Raw genomic sequence first — 17,825 nt, 5'->3', positions numbered from 1 at the left:
GAGGCCAACCTTTTTCTCTTTAACAAAAGTTTACAAAGAAGCAAACATTTAAAAATTCTCATGATCTAGTAAAAGATAGAAACTGAACATCCCACGCCTTTGTTCTTTTTCGTTTGTTAAAACTAAATAGTCTCATGGACTGGAGCAGCCAAAGTCTTACTATATCATGCTTTGCTAGTGACAGTTTACTTATTCCATGTGTTGCTAGGTGACAGAACTTTTGCCACATTACAAATACAAGACATTCCCTCTCACCACCTGAGGAAGGATTGTCCAGGAGTCCCTGGCAGCATCTTAAATTTCTCTTATGCTATCTCAGCTCCTAACAAAGCAGTGAAGACATAGTAGGTTAGTTGATTAACAGTTTTTGAGCAACTGAACTTTTTTTGAAATTTATCCCAAGAAGATAAGATCACGAACTTCTATGGTTGTTTGGGAAGAGCTGATAAATGCCAATGTTAAATCTATGAAATGATCATTTCTGAGTAACAATGGCTTTAATTTTCTCCTTTATACTTGTTCTTCCCCACGTTTTCTACAATGAGTATGGATATAGATATAAAAATAGGTGTGGATATGGTTTTGGGTAAAATATATAGAGTTTTTTAAAGTCAAGTTTGCTTGAGTGGGTGGTTTGGGGAGTTGTGTTTTTATGCAGATAAGGCAGTTAGATATTTAAGGTGAGGGAAAAAATATGAAGACAATCATTTCTGATTGTCTCTTCGTTAAAAACTGTGAACTACCTGAAGACTGTATTTTGTTCCTCTTTGTATCTCTAGTACCTAGCACAGCCTAGTATATAGTATGAGCTCAGAGTTTCTTTGTTCAGTAAATATTGTGGTGGTGGTGTTGTTGGGTAAATATTGTTGGATCTTGTCTGAGAACAAGATCACACTCATGAAAACAAAAAAATGTTATTTTTGCCTATTGATGTAGGAAATATATGTTTTAAAATACTAATACTCAGTGATGAAATGCTTACCATGAAACAGGCACTTTCTTACCTGCTGGTGAGTGTAAATTGTTCAAATATTCTGAAAACATTGGTAGTAAAGCAGTTCTGCCCTTTGATCAGGTAATTTCATGGATATAGGCACTCTATCCCAAGAACATAAGGTTGTGAACCTCTAGGGTTGGTTGTGAAGAGCTGATATGTTCAATGCTAAATCTATAATATTATCTAAAGTGATCATCTCTAAGTAACAGTGGTTTTATTTTCTCCTTTATACTTGTTTTTTCCCCAATTTTCTACAATTAGTACAGATATAGATGTAGAAATAGGTGTGGGTATGGTTATGGGTTAAAATAAAAAGATAAAAGTGTAATTTTTTCAAATTCAAATTTATTCATTTTCCTTTCCAGAATTTTCAATAAAATTCCATGGAGGGGGAAAGTTGAAACATTACTAACATTTTAATAACATAGAGGCTGGGCGTGGTGGCTCACGCCTGTAATCCTAGCACTCTGGGAGGCCGAGGCAGGTGGATTGTTTGAGCTCAGGAGTTTGAGACAAGCCTGAGCAAGAGCGACACCCCGTCTCTACTAAAAAATAGAAAGAAATTATATGGACAACTAAAAATATATATAGAAAAAATTAGCCAGGTATGGTGGCACATGCCTGTAGTCCCAGCTACCCGTGAGGCTGAGGCAGAAGGATTGCTTGAGCCCAGGAGTTTGAGGTTGCTGTGAACTAGGCTGACGCCATGGCACTCTAGTCAGGGCAACAGAGTGAGACTCTGTCTCAAAAAAAAAGACAAAATAAATAAATAACATAGAGAGGAAAGGGGAAAGGTGACACTATATATTACTAACAAGTTAATATCACTGTGCTTTGGAATAGTGCTATATCCTTTTCAAACAACTTTGATATATATAGGTTTATCATCCCACTTGCTTCAGCATTTAATATGACATGTGGGTATTAGGGAACTGAGTAGATGGGGGAGATATGAAAAGGAAAAAGTATATAGAGAACAGTGAAGTTTGAATTCCCCACAGGGGCTAATAGCGTGTAGTTCAGAAGTTAAGCTTCATCTGCTTCCTGGTAAATCCACCTTGTGAGCCGCTAAATTAGACCTGCAACTACCATGAGCTCCACAAGGGGGCCAATCAAGCCACCAAAACATTTAAGCTTCTCAGAATTTCCCGAGGCCTGCCGATGCCACTTAGACCACCCTAAACTACTCACTGCAAAACGAACAAGAGACAAAGCCCTAGGCCAGTTGCTCTTACATGCTCTAGGGGGAAGGTTGGTGGGCTTAAGTGTGGGGTTCCAGATGTAGCAAATAGAAATACAAGATGCCCCACTAAATTTGAATTTCAGATAAACAACAAATAATTTTTTTAGTGTATGTATGTCCCATGCAATATCTTGGGTTAGGGCTGGATGTGGTCTCCAGCCAGATCATTGCATGCATGCTCGGTTATCACCAAAGAAGGCAGCTCTCGGCAGCAGCCAGGGAGTCAGTCTATTAAACAGCCCATCCAAAGACTCAGTCTCAACTAATGAAGACCACGTACTTGACGTTAATTTGCCTGCTGCATTCTTACGGAGAAATGGTATCACATCTGCAAGAAGGTGTGCTTGCCCTTATAAAGTCTTTGTTTTGTTTGTCATTTTTATCTTAATGTTTTTAGAATTCTAGAAAGCATGTTTTCTGTGTGCCCTCTCCTAGGTTTCCTTTGAGCTGATTTATAGACAATTAGAAAGTATAAAAATTACAACTATAAAATATGAATAGAAATTGATTTTTTTCAAAACAAAACAAAATACCTTGAAGTTATCTCTTCAATATATATTTCAGTGAGTAAAATAGATTTAGAAATACTAAATCATTTAGGAAAGATTCTTATCCCTAAATGGGTTTTTATAATATATTTAATCACTTACATAAATTCAAATAATTTAGTTTAATTTTCAAATTTTGTCTTATTAATTTTTCCTAAGATAAATAATTGTAACACATCTTTGTTTATTCTCAGCTGTCAAATAAAGGAAAATGCATTAGAGCGATTCATGTTTCAAATAAAGAAACTTAGGGAAAAGAACAAAAAGTATCATGAAAGAGTGAGTATGAAACTTAGAGCCTGTACATATAGTCATTAAACATTTACACACATGCTTTAAAAAATTGTGAATTATGATGAAATATACTCTACGAAATTATCTTCTTCAAAGCTTGGAATTGGTTGATTTACAATCCATTTAAGTTTCTTTGTACATGTGAGGCAAGAGAGTACTGCTGTTCCCATTGTATTAATTATAATGTCAATGGAAGTTGGCTTGAATTATGTTATTTAGATCCTGAGGACACTCAATCTATGTTCAAAAAAATTTTAAAGCTTTGAAACCACATTTATCTTTTGACTACTTATGTAACCAAACTATTAAACATTGATTCTCTATTTTTTTTGTCTCCGTGTCTTTTTTCTTTTAGATTTTCTGAGTGTGCATATGTAAATGCCATTTGAACAGTACAGCCTCAGTTGTTAAAATGACTAATTGGGGGTGGGCGCAGTGGCTCACGCCTGTAATCCTAGCACTCTGGGAGGCTGAGGCGGGTGGATCGCTCAAGGTCAGGAGTTCAAGACCAGCCTGAGCAAGAGTGAGACTCCATCTCTACTAAAAAAAATAGAAAGAAATTATCTGGCCAACTAAAATATATATAGAAAAAATTAGCCGGGCATGGTGGCACATGCCTGTAGTCCCAGCTACCCGGGAGGCTGAGGCAGTAGGATCGCTGAAGCCCAGGAGTTTGAGGTTGCTGTGAGCTAGGCTGACACCACGGCACTCACTCTAGCCTGGGCAACAAAGCGAGACCCTGTCTCAAAAAAAAAAAAAAAAAGACTAATTGGATATTTAAGATGACATATTGTTTTTATAAAATCAGATTAAAATGAATATCAAAAGGATGCTATATCTGACTATCAGGACTAAAGATCCACAGAAGTAAAGTTTGGAAGCAGTCAATGATAATTATTAATAACACAATTTATCCCTCAAGGGAGCTCATGAATGAGGAAATACTGAAGGCGCCCCTGATTAACAAATTTTTTTATATGGACCCTGAAACTTCCATAGTTAATGGTTTTATTTGACTTTTGTCTAAAAAGACTATCTACAAATTTTAATGGAATCTGGAGTCAGAGACCTGAGTTTGCATCCTGACTGTACAACTTACTGCTTATGTTATTTTGGCCAAAATTGGTATGAGCCTCAATTTCGCTCTTGCAAAATGGGGATTCCTGTCTTTTCTATAGGGCCAATTTGTTCATTCATTCAACAAGTATTTATTGGACAAGCCCCTAGTGGTGATATGACTGTGACTCTGACACTGTCACACTTTTCAAGGTTCGGTCACTTGTATTGGGAACTGAAACAGACACTCAGTTTGGCATAGGTACTTGAATGCAGGTTCCACAAGACGATAGCTGAAGCACGAAAGAAGAGTGAACACCATCAAGGGACCAATGCACACCCTCCAGTGGTCAGCACTGGGACTGCTAGGTCAGGACTTGGCTGTAGGAAGTACAACAAATAATCACTTTCCCCATTACCCCACCATTGGGAGCCAGAAACAAAGTTCTTGTTTCCATGAAGATTAGCTCAAGAAAGAGACAGATTTAAGTCTCCAAATTAGTGGACACAGCAATGAGGAGCATGAAGAGGCTGATTCTAGCTCCTACTGCACATATCTGAACGCCATCCATTTCTTTCCATTTGTGCTGCTACTGGCCCATTTGAAGCCACCGTCATCTCTTACCCCTCCTTCCCACTCCAGTACATTCCCCACAGTACAACCAGAATTACTCTTGGAATACTGTAAACCTTTCAGTGTTTAAAACCCTTCAGTGGCTTCCTATTGCACAGAAAATAAAATGTATTGTCCTTACTAAAGTCTTCAGGGCCCTGCAAAATCTGACACCTGCTTTCTTCTCCACCCTTGTCTCCAGCTGTTCCATCCTCTGGCTTCCACTGTTTCTTTTAAATCTTGAAAAACCAATTTCTTTCTTATTGTACCTTTACCCATGCTATTTCCTCTTCCTGGAATGCTTTTCTCTTGGACAGCTCCTTTTTATTCCTCCAATCTAAGCTGGAATATTGTGTAAAAATATATCTACATATTAAATAGAAAGCTCTTTAGGTAGCAGCAGTCAAATCTTACTTATCTTTGTTTCTCTGGAAGAGCCCAGAATGAGTAAGTGTTTAATAAATGTTTGTTGTATTGATTCACACTAACATCAGTGGAAGGAAAAATTTTTGAGATTACAGATATTTAAATTGCTAAATTAAACATGACTCAATAGGAAGATATTTTTTTCCCTCAGTTATTTCTTTTCTTTCTTTCTTTTTTTTTTTTTTTTGACAGAGTCTTGCTCTGTTGCCAGGGCTAGAGTGCTGTGGCATCAGCCTAGCTCACACTCTTGGGCTCAAACTCTTGGTCCCAAGTGATCCTCCCGTCTCAGCCTTCCAGAGTGCTAGGATTACAGGTGGGAGCCACCATGCCCGGCCTCTCTTCAGTTATTTCAAAATCAAAAATGCCCCTCCTCCTTCCTACTCATCATCTCTTCCTATGTGTATTTAGTTCTGTTTGGATCATCACCTCATTTATTATCTTTCTCTTTGTTTGCATTCATTGTTCCACTCACCTTGTTAGACATTGATTTCATAGTTCTCTGTGTCTACCTCTTTACCTCCCAATTCATTGTCACTCATTCTAGCCCTACCACGGTTGCTTTAGCAAAAGTTATTAATGACCAGTTAGCCAGGTCCATTAATAAGCACTAAAGTAAGGACTACCAAGACTTTACTCCTCATCCCTTCAGCAGTCACTCCCTTCATCTTAAAACTTGTTTCTCCTTAGGGATCCAGGAGCTCACTCTCCTCTCTCTCTGACCATTTCTTCTTGTTTTCCATTCAGTTCTCTTTTCCTGTACCCATTCCTTAATTGTGGCATTTACCAGGTTCTAATCTCAACCCATTTCTGTCACTCTAAACTCTCCTGCAATCCTCCTGCTCCAGCCTCCCAAGTAGCTAGGACTACAGGTGTGTGCCACCACACCCAGCTAATTTTCTCTTATTTTTTTGTAAAGATGGGGTCTTGCTATGTTGCCAGCCTGGTTTTGAACTCCCCACCTCAAGCAATCCTCCTGCTTTAGCCTCCCAAAGTGCTGGGATTACAGGCTTCTTATTGCCTTTTAATAAAGGATAACAGTCATTGGATTTAAGGCCCACCCTAATGCAATATGACCTCATCTTAACTAGTTATATCTGCAAAGACTATTTCCAAATAGGGTCATATTCTGAGGTTCTGGGTTGGCACAAATTTTGAGGGGACACCGATACCTAATACAATGCATTATATGTTTGTCATTATTATATCTTCTTGATGGTTTCACTCTTTTATTATTATATAATGTCCTTTTTGTGTCTAGTAATAATTTTTTTCTTAAAGCCTAGTTTATCTTATGTTAGTATAGTCTCTCCGGCTCTCTGTGGGTTACTGTTTGCATGGTACATCTTTTTACCATCCTTTTACTTTTAGCCTAATTTGTTTCTTTAAATCTGAAGTGTGTCCCTTATAGAAAGCATATAGTTGGGTCTTTGTTTGTGTATTCTCCCAAGCTCTGCCTTTTAATTGCCATTTAATCCATTAATAAAATTAATCAATTTTCATTTAATGTAATTATTGATAGGGAAGATTTATATCTGACATTTTGCTATTTGTTTTCTATGTCTCGTGTTCTTTTTGTTGCTCTCTTCTTCCATTACTACCTTCATTTGTGTTAAATATTTTCTAGTATACCATTTTAATGCTCTAGTGTTTCTTTTATTATATTTTTGAATTATTTTCTTGGTGGTTGCCCTGGGGCTTCTAGTTAACATCTTAATTTATAACAATCTAGTTCAGATTAATGTCAACTTAATTTCAATAACATACAAAAACTTTACTTGATTCCTTACCCCCATTTGTGTTGTTATTGTTGTACAAAATACATCTTTATACATTGTGTGCCCATAAACATAGATTCATAATTATTGCTTTATGCAGTTGTCTTTTAAATCAGATGGGGGAAAAGGAATTACAAAACATACATTTATTCTGTCTCTCATATTCTCCTACATATTTACCTTTATTGGTGTTCTTGTTTTTTCTCATAGTTTCAAGTTTCTGTCTACCGTCCTTCACATCATTGTGAAGGACTCCCTTTAGTAATTATTGTAGAGCAGGTTTGTTTGTGATGAATTCTCTCAGTTTTGTGGGGGTGCAGGGGACGGGGAGATAAGGTCTCTCTCTTGTTGCCCAGGCTAGAATGTAGTGGAATCATTGTATCTCACTACAACCTCAAACTCCTGGGCTCAAGTGATCCTCCTGCCTCTACAGGCACACACCACCACACCCGGCTAATCTCAGTTCTTGCTTACCTGTACATACATAATAAGATCGCAAGGGCAAGAGTGAACTCTCAGTTGATTAAATGAGGTTAGAAACACAAATGGGATATCCACAAGAGGAACCTAGTGTATATTTCAAGTATGAAGTTTTGGTGAAATAACCATCAGCCTAAAAGAACAGAATTGGGGGTTATTTGTGAGAAAAGCAAAGAATAATGTAAGTTCCAAAAGAGCAGTAATATTTTTCTGTTTTGTTCACTAATATAGTCTTAATGCCCAGAATACTCCTTGGCACATGGTAGTTGACTAAATGGATAATGAATATTAGAAAACATTGTTAGTGTGAAATTGAAAAAATTGACATCAAGGTTTAACTTTAATGTTAATTGATTCTGTGATGGAGTGATAGACTTGTAGATTAATGACACAACTTTTAAAGTGTAAAATTCTATCCAGTGGTTACCATGTTGGTGAATTTAATTATATGCTGGGTCTTCCTTGATCCATAAGCTCTTAGAGATATTGTATAATTTATTTCATTAAGTGTTTCTTTCTCACTTTGCAAGCCTCAATGTGTGATTCCATTTTGAGGAAAAACAATGTAAATAGTTTATCAGATGTTAACTACAGTCAATTTTCATGACAGAATAGACGCTTAAAAGACGAACAGAAGTGGCACATACGAAACCTACTAAAGGAACTGAGTGAAGACAAGTCACAGGGATTAGCAGTGGTAACAAGAGAGGATGTTGAAGAAGCAATGAAGGAAAAATGGAAGTTTGAAAGAGACCAGGAAAAAAACTTGAAAGGTGACTTAGGAACTTAGAAAATTATTATAAAGTTGTATCAAAATATTTATTGAATATATTAATGTTTTTTGTCTTTCAATATGTTCAAAATGCTGTGAACACATTTCAAATGACATTATTGCCATCATAACTACAAACACATGTAGGTAAATAGACAGGAGAGGGAAATAACAAAGTGGGCCTCACAGGCTGTCAGAGCTCAGCTTATTTTTCAAAAATCTTTGTGTGTGTGTGTGTGTGTGTGTGTGTGTGTGTGTGTATGACTAAAAGGGAAGGGAAAGGGGTTCTAAGAGAACAGAAAAACACCCACTGCTTTCATTTCTCTTTCAAAATCTTAAGTGACTTCTACCAACTGTCCCCTCAAAGGCTGCATGTGGCACAGGGCTGAGACAGTAACAGTCTGCTCAAGTGAAAGGACAGTTGCCCATCTGGGTTATAGTAGTATTAATTGTTTAATGACAATAACAAGCACAATTTGTTATGAGAATTAAAAATATGTATTATGTACATCTTTGGAAAAGGATGTGTACTGAATCCTCCAGGACATCTGGACTGTAATACATACCTCTGGCCTGATTGGAATGCTTCGGTCATTCAGTAAACATTTATTGAACACTAACTAGTAATAATTGCCAGGCTCTCTGCCAAGTGCTGGATTTACAGAGATGAACAAGATAAGGTCTACCCTTAAGGAACTCTCAAACAAGGTAACGTATGGTAGTGAGCCAAACAGACGTTAAGTTCATCAGCTCTTTGCTCTTTGAAATGCTTCCTTTTCCAAAATATTCAGCAACATGATACTCAGGCCTAAAGACTAAATAGAATATCATGTTTAGCAAGAGCACCAGGGCAAACAAAGTTTATATGCTTGAGGTAGCTCAATATTTGTATATATTTAACTAGCGAACTTATCTTTCACTCTAAAGTTTTACTAAGTTGGGGTGGGAGAAGACATGTTATTATAACTATCATAATGGGGTTTTTTTTTTGTTTTTTTCTTTGTTTTTTTATTATTCTTTTTTTGCTCTCATTTTACTTTTTCTGCTTTCCATCCTAATTTGTCCTATATCGCAATGTTATCATTTCACACAAGGGAATTCCAAATAAATGAACTTTTGATGACCAAATCAACCAATTTACTTATAAAAACGGCTGCCAAGGACCTGGGAAGGACACAAATTGAAATCACTTTTGCCCAGAGGCAAAAAGGCCAGAAAAATGACAATTTACTAATAAAGAAGACATATGATATAGTAGGTTGTACAAAATAGGACCCTTATTAAGCTATCATGGGAATAATCTACATTCGCGGCTTCCTAGGGTTAATTGTCTATTATATCTTTCAATCAAGCCTCAAACCACACATCTACTTTATAATTGGAAGTTTAACTTTACTTGATTTTGAATCATGAGGAATAAATAAACAACAGTTTGAATAGTTTATATTTCCCCAAATTATAGATATAAAATAGTATTTTCAAATTAACAGCATTTTGATATCAGCTCTTAACTTCATAAAACAAGATCGCAACATATAATGGTTACAGGGATAATAGAAATGATATGGTGTCTTGATTTTCTTTTCTATAGATATGCGCACACAAATAAGCAATGCTGAGAAACTATTTCTTGAGAAACTCAGTGAAAAGGAATATTGGGAAGAGTACAAGAACGTAGGGAGTAAACAACATGCTAATCACATTATCTCCTTACAAAATGACATCAAGACAGTTAAAGAGAATGCAGAGAAAATGTCAGGTCAGTTGCAACAAAGCCAGTTCAAGTTCAACAAAATAATCTTTATAGGGCATACATCGGTGGGGAGGAAAAAGTGGCTACTCCCTGAATTATTCATTACTCTCTGCTGTCAGCACAAGCAGCTGTGAGCCTAAGGGTAAAGGTGTCGAGAGGAAGTAGAAAACTAATCCCAGAACCACCATGAAACTGAGCATGGGAGATAAAGGGATAGGGGATGGGGGAGAAACCCTGCGACCTGCTAACGTCAAGAAAGAAGCTTCATTCAGGGGGTGGTGTCTGTAGGTTTCCACTCCTGGGCCTGGGGCTATTCCACAGAGAGAGAAGGGCCCTGTGGCCAGGTTGTATTAGCGAGAGAACTCAGCTGAGGCAAGCTAAGGCAATTTAGCCAGGCTAGATAACCCAAATCATTATAGAGAAATGCCCAAGTAAATTAAGTCATACTCAGAAAAAACTAGAGCACAAACATGAGAAATGGAGAGGATGTGGAGCAGACGGCATTAGGAGTGGCGAAGCTTACCGGGACAGATCTGGACAGCTGAGGCCAGGGGTCTGTTGCTGAGGCGAGGGTAGTGGCTTAGAAGAACACTGGAGACCCAGAGACGTGGTGGGGCTCCTGTGGGGTGGTTCCCGTTATCCCCTGTCGGGGCCCTGTCACCTGCTCTGCTTCTGGACCAGGTTTGATGTAAATTTCTCAGTCCGGGCCCTGCACCACAATGGTAGTGTAAACCTGGCTCCATATCAGTCTGGGCTTGGAGTTCTGACTTCTCAAAATGTTCTCCTCAAAAGGAGAGAGTGGGGCTGGGCGCGGTGGCTCACGCCTGTAATCCTAGCACTCTGGGAGGCCGAGGCGGGAGGATTGCTTGAGCTCAAGAGTTAGAAACCAGCCTGAGCAACAGCTAGACCCCATCTCTACCCAAAATAGAAAAAATTAGCCAGGCATGGTGGCGCATGCCTGTAGTCCCAGCTACTCGGGAGGCTGAGGCAGGAGGATCATTTGAGCCCAGGAGTTTGAGGTTGCTGTGAGCTAGGCTGATGCCACCGCACTCTACTCAGGGCAACACAGTGAGAGTCTGTCTCAAAAAAAAAAAAAAAAAAAAAAGTGACATTGAATGTGTCTTTTCATAACTTCAAGAGCCATATGAATTTCCTTTTCTGTGAACTGTTTGTTCACATCCTTCGCCCATTTTTCTATTGTGTTGTGGCACTCTTAACATTTTAAGATTAGCTCTGTGATATAAATTGCAAATATTTACCCCATTTGTCATTAGTCTTTTGTTGGTGGGTTTTTTAAGTGAGGAAATTCTGTACTTTTATAGTACCCAATTATCAGTCTTTGATTTTATGATTTATAAGACTATGAATAAATTCTCCAATATTTTCTTTTAGAATTTTTATGGCTTTGATATTTAAGTCTTTGTTTTTGTGTGAGGAGTCCAACTTTATTTTTTTACCGGATGGTTTTCCACTTGTCCCAACATCATCTATCAAATAATCCATTTTTACCCTATTGATTTGAAGTGCTAACTTAATCATATTTTAATTTTTCTGTGTATGCCTGAATCTCTTTCTGTATTTTCTATTGTGTTTCATTGATCTATGTATTTGTGCCCCAGCATGATACTTTTTGTTAGGATGTGTTTTAAAATTTTTAAATATTTTAGCCAGTGTTTCTTTATTTTATATTTTTAAAGTAGGAAGAGTTATCTTCTCATATAAACTTAACCCATTATCTTGATCAGAAATTTGGATGATTTCTTTGAATTGAAAATTTTCATGCTGTTAAGTCTAACTTTGGGATGGTGATATCATTCATATATTGAGTTACTTGCTAGTCCAGCCATGGGGCATAGCCAATTTTAGGTGCCATGAGAAAATGATTTTTATGAGCTTGTCTTATTTGCCCTATTTACCCAAGTTTAGGCAATTCTCCTAACCATCTAGGTAGCAGCAGCCAATCTGCCCGAGAGCTGTTAAAACACTTTGGGGGCCACTAGTGGGACACAATGTGTAAGAACAGAATTTCTAAATCAGTCTATCTGAAGCCTTACTACCATTATCCCCTCTTTTTCTCCTATCTTCCCCCTTCTACACAGGCCTCCTTCCATGATTTTTCTGGAATCCTTCTCTGACACCATGATTATGGGGTTTGTGTTAGTTAGCCTGCTTTATCTGCAAGGAACAGAGCTTGACTCAGGATGGTTTTGGGGAGCAGTTATTATAAGCAAAATGGGTTATTTTTCCTTTTTTTAATTTTTTTAAATTTTTATTTTTTAACAGTCCAACTTAAGCCTTTTATTTTTTTTTTATTTTTGTTGAGGTTACAGTAGCCAGATGATCATAGCTCACTGTAACCTCTAACTCCGGGGATCAAGGGATCCTCCCACCTTGGCCTCCTGAAGTGCTGGGATTACAGGTGTGAGCCACCATGCCCAGCCCAGGTTATTAAAATAAAACTTTTTTTAGTCTCAGTTTAAACTGAGGTGGCAATAACATGGATACCATATTGCAAAGTAAGATGAGACACCACCATGAAGACTCGCACTATAATGAAACAGAAAACCAGCTTCACACCTTTTATTGCCAAATTCCAGTCTATAAAAGAAGCTAGAGAGGCCAAGAAAAGATTTTTTAGAAATTAGGGGACAGTTTTTGGAAATAGCTCTTGGTATGCTGTAAGTCCTACACTTACCCGCCAAAGGAGCAGGTAAAAGGTAATTCCTCTTTCACCTCAAATCAAGATGGAAGGTCTTTAAGAAAACTTCTCAGATTGTTCAATATGAGTCCCCTGCAGTTTGGGGGTCATTGAGGGCTAGTTTATTACTCATCTCTGAGAAATCTAGGGAATAAGTGGCTGACGAGCTAACCATTCCAACAGCAGAACAGAGAAGTGTGGCTGCTCCCTGAGCTAGGCCTGCACCCCAGAGTTTGTCAGGGCACAGAGTGGAGGAGTGTTTCCTGTGGACCTGTTATGAGAGAGAGCTGGGGCACAGTCGTGTTGCATCTTGCCTGAGAGGGCCAAATAGGCGGTGCAGGAGTGATAGTTCCCCAACAGAAAAGCGGGGAGCTGGTATGTGTGTGTTGGTGGGAGTGCAGCACTGAGAGCCAGGGGCCAACAGAACAACTGTCAGCAATCACCAAGGACAGTATGTCCCTGGCTTCAAGGGAATGCAGGTCAAATATCACTTGAAATGGGGAAGGTGGTCCTCCGAAGAACCTATAAAAACACCCGCTCAAGAGAAGGAGTCAGCCTTAAATGCCAGCTAGGAGCAGAAAGTGGACAAGAGCTTGAGTGGACAGCAGCAGTCCATGAGAGCTTTCTTGCCCTCTTCCATGCTTCCCAACTCCCTTCAGCCCTGAGACAAGAGGCATGAAATCTCAAGGCAGAAGAAATAGCAGCAGGCCCAATTTAGAAAGGGAATAGCCATAACTTTGAAGGAAGCTGAAAGTGTTAATTATTGCAATAGATGGGACATATTAATTACTTAATAGAGGGCATTTCATTACCACTAAGGAACCAGAAAAGTCATAGGATTTGCCATACGTTTTATTGAGTGGAAGTCACTTAAAATCTGCTTCACAGTGTGAATTTTAAGGGGTAAGTGAAAAAATGAAGTTGTTTGACCTCCCAAAGTTCGTGCTTGTTGGGTGTAACATACCGCGAGGAATGGGAGGACTAAAGACAGAATCTGAAAGCCATCGGATCAGTGGTTGCTCTAGGGATGGCTCCTCCCTATATTTATCTCTCATGGTCTAGGACTGTCCCTCTCCTGGCACCTCGGCTTTGCTCAGTGTGCCTGTCCCCATTCTTTTCTTGATTTCCATGGATCAATTCTTGCAGTATTCCCCAGGCCAGATTCTGAAAAGAGCTGGTGTCTTCATCTACCTAATCAAAGATGACCAAAGATCTTTGTCCATGTCTTCTCTTGGGTCACTGGTCAGGCCCAGCACAAACTGTTCTTTGGTCACCTGAACCCTGGGGGCAGGAGGAGACAGTACCTATAGCTGCTTCCCTGAACTTTAGTTAGAAGGAGCAGTTGGGATATTGAGTATAGGAAACAGTCACTTATATACCCAGGCCAAGGCTAATTCTCCTTAATAGGAAAAAGGACCTTAGATTAGGTCCAGGGTAGAGAGAGTCTGAGATTATTACAAGTCATTAGATAATAATAGTCACAGAGCATTTTTATTTTTGTCCTTTACCAGGAGCACAGGACAGGGATTCTTAAAAGTTCTTTATACACTAACAGCAAGTTAAAAGAATTGAGTTTAAAAAATCTGCTTACAAAAAATAACATTACTTCTTTTGAATGTTAATTTCCCTGTCTATAAAATTAGAGTCCCCAGGTGATCACCAAGAGGACTCATTCCAGCATCTGCTTTTCCATGTCTTATCTCATCTAATCCTTACAAGTTCCTTTGAGTTAGATACATTAATATTTATGTTCAGTTTAAAGATAAGAAAACACAGACCCAGAGAAATTAACTGCCTTAGCCAAACTCATAAACTTAGTAAATAGAGGAACAGGGATTTGAACCCAGGAGTGTTAGAGCCCAAACCCATATGCTTCAAATAGTCCTCCCAGCTCTGTGATTCAGTGAGTTAGATATGGCTCTGAAGGGATTGCCACCTGGCCAGTATTTCCATGGCCCCTGCTCAGTTTTCTCCAGAGGGAGGTGAAAGGAGGCCAACACCACAGGAGAGGATCAGCACAATGGAGCCGTGTGACACCCAGAAGCCGGAGAAGGGTAGATAACAAGACTCCCAGCAGGCTGTGGAGGAGGAGGTCAAAGCAGAGCCAGACACAACAGGAAGGCAGAACAATGCAAAACAAGCATTAGCCAGTGAGGTTTGGGATCAGTTTCTGAGAAGTGACCACATTAGACTGGGCATCTGAGAAGCAAGGCGTCTTAATGCACAAAGCCATAATCTCCCAAACTCCCACTTCTCAAACTTTCATGAGAAAGAGACTTTTATATACCCCTACTATCTTTTGCTACATTCACAAATGAATAGCTAATAGGTGTTACTAGAAACATTGTCTGAATCACAAAGGATAACAAGATTTTCACATTCACATTTGTGCTGGTTACTCTGCTTTTAAGAAGAAAAACAGTCCATAGAATTTTATATGGAATTTGGAACAGAGTCAAATGTTAATATTGCTTTTTCAGTATTAATATGGCAACCAAGAGAGCTACAACTTTAATCAGAGCATATTTGGTAATCTGTTTTTTATGATTTACAGCAAAGAATTAATATTTAATGTTACCAAGGTCCAGGTTTTATGGTTTCTTTCAGATGCTAAGAATGTAAAATCCATTATAGCTAAACTCCTGATCCACTGCAACTTTTAGATTCATTGTTGTGTTTTATAGGGTAGAAGTTTCAAATAAAGTTAGCATTAACCTGATGGGCTAGGTCCTGAATTGAAAAAGACATTTCATCAGAAATGAGATTGGAATGATTAAAATATTCAAGAGATTACTTCAAATGAGAGTAAGAAAAACACAGGTTATATAGATAAGAATATGTAGGTTAGAATAATAAAAACTTCTGTTTCTTATTTTCCAGATGTCAAGTTAGACTAGCTCTCAAAACCTATTGAACTCTTATTTATGAACCACTGCCTCAGACACCTTTGTCCAGCTCTATTAATAGAGGCAGAAACTGCCCTCTCCTGACCCCCTTTTCTGGCCACGCCACAACTTGGGAGAACTCTCCTCTTCTCTCTTTTTACTCCCCCATCCCGTCTCCACCAAAGTTGCCACTGAAGAGCCAACATTTGCTGATTGCTACCCTGATGATGAAGCCTCAGGTCACTGTCCACCAAAGACTTAGTTTGCCAAATTTAATTTTCTTCAAAATATTTTTCAATATCTATTGTGTCCCAGGGATACAGGAATAGAAAGATATGGAAGAGAAGTTTTGACTTACTGCTCTCAGAGTCTTCATCGAGTAGGGGAAACAGTTATGCCAGTACAAAGCACAGATGAGGCTGAATAACTCTTGTCCAGCTCTCTGGGCCTCTGATTCCAGCAGCTGCCACCTCAAGTTTGGCTCCTGGTCTATTGAAAGACGAGGCCTGCAGATCTCCTTCCCTGCAGCACAGGATCTCTGAGAGTTCTGCTTTGGCTGCCTTGGTCTGTGAAGAAAATTTTCCCTGTGAAACAATGTTCTAAATGGAAGTTAGGTTCTACAGCACTGTTAGGACAATACTGTTGTTTGGTTACAGAATAAGTTAAATGGGCCTCTGTGGATGGGAAGAAATCTAGCAACCATGATTTTCAACATCATTTATATGTGATAATATTAATAGTTTCTGATTTCCAAATAATTGTCCTGCATATGTTATAAATAAAGTACAACTATTGGGGACACGTAACTATTGGGGACATGTGTTTAGATGTTATAATAAGACACAACTAACTCTGATTCTTCACAGATTATCTTGTTTAGAATAGCACATTTTCCTCGTATTTCACATTGTTGACTACCTTACTTCCTTCAGTCTCTCCTCAAATGTTGTCTCCTCAAAAATGCTTTCTCTGAGAAATTTAGTTTTTAGAGAAATTTAGAGAATTTTAGTTTTTCTTCATCACTTACATCACCACCTGAAATATTATTTATTTACTTGTTTACTTATTTATGGGTTAGCTTACCCATTAGAATGTAAGTATCACACGGACAGAGGTTTTGTCTGTCTTAATCCGCAATATTCCCAGCATCTTCAATAGTGTCTGGTATATAGGAACAGCGTGATAATTATTTGTTGAAAAAAACAATGAGCAAACTGGACTCATTTATCCAGCTTTATTTGTCTCCACTCTCTTAAGCAGCCTCACTGTCACAGTGCTTCGTGTTCCTTAAAAAAAGGTGTTGATTGTATGATCTCTAAGCATCTTTAAAGGCCTAAAATTGTATGATTCTTTGCGGTCTCAATAGTAACATTTATGAGCTTACGAAGAGCTGGAGAAGGCCTGGGCGCCGTGGCTCATGCCTGTAATCCTAGCACTCTGGGAAGCCGAGGCCAGAGGATCACTTCAGGCCAGGAGATTAAGACCAGCCTGAGCAAGAGCAAGAACCCATCTCTACTAAAAATAGAAAAATTAGCCTGGCATAGTGGCATGTGCCAGTAGTCCCAGCTACTCAAGAGGTTGAGGCAGGAGGGTCCCTTGAGCCCAGGAGTTGGAGGTTGCAGTGAGCTATGATGACGCCCCTGCACTGCAGCCTGGGAAACAGATTGAGACCTTATCTCAAAAAAAAAAAAAAAAAAAAAAAAAGAAGGAAAGGAAAGGAAAGGAAAGGGAAAGGGAAGGGAAAGGGAAAGGGACTCTGGAGAGGATAGAGAATCTTGCACTTCATCCCTGTCTTCCTTTCTTGCTATGAGTCTAGATTAGAACCAGGTCTACTGACATTGTCAGGCCCCTTACTCCCTCCTCACTCTCCTCTCATTCTGCCTTTCCTGCCCCGGGAAACACATGCTAAATATAGTGGAAATCTAGTTAGATGGAGTCAGATGTATAGGATGCTACTCAAGCAAGCAATAAAATCTTCTTTATATTTCTGTTGTAGAATCATAAGTTGTATAATATGAAGGATAGACTGTCGCACATAAAACTGAAGTGTTTGAAATTCTCCCTTGAAGAGACAGTCCTTTGAAAATTCAAACATTCTTGGGAGAGAGATCTTAAACTAATTCATGTTAAGGTGTCAGTAAATTATTAGAGCGTTTCTTACAATTGGAGGGACTAGATGCTTCAGTAAAAATATACCTTGAAAATTCAGACAAAAATGGGTGGACAGGAGAGGTGATCATGGAAGATCAAGTTTACTAACATCATAGTTTTACCCAGGATAAGCC

The 17,825-nt window shown here is 38.7% G+C and overlaps 1 protein-coding gene across 1 annotated transcript in view; it reads left to right on the top strand.

Moving 5' to 3' along the window:
• Positions 1-17,825, top strand: part of CCDC83 (coiled-coil domain containing 83) — a 50,886-nt gene that overhangs the window by 10,841 nt on the left and 22,220 nt on the right. Inside the window, exons 3-5 of the mRNA XM_045557207.1 lie at positions 2,983-3,067; positions 8,043-8,205; positions 9,796-9,963. Of these exons, the coding sequence (XP_045413163.1) occupies positions 2,983-3,067; positions 8,043-8,205; positions 9,796-9,963 (416 nt within the window). The remainder of the gene's footprint in view (positions 1-2,982; positions 3,068-8,042; positions 8,206-9,795; positions 9,964-17,825) is intronic.

Source organism: Lemur catta, chromosome 7 (assembly GCF_020740605.2).
Source record: "Lemur catta isolate mLemCat1 chromosome 7, mLemCat1.pri, whole genome shotgun sequence".
Taxonomy (NCBI): domain Eukaryota; kingdom Metazoa; phylum Chordata; class Mammalia; order Primates; family Lemuridae; genus Lemur; species Lemur catta.
The sequence above is the reverse complement of the archived record's forward strand: the minus strand, read 5'-3'. Positions and strand labels throughout refer to the sequence as shown.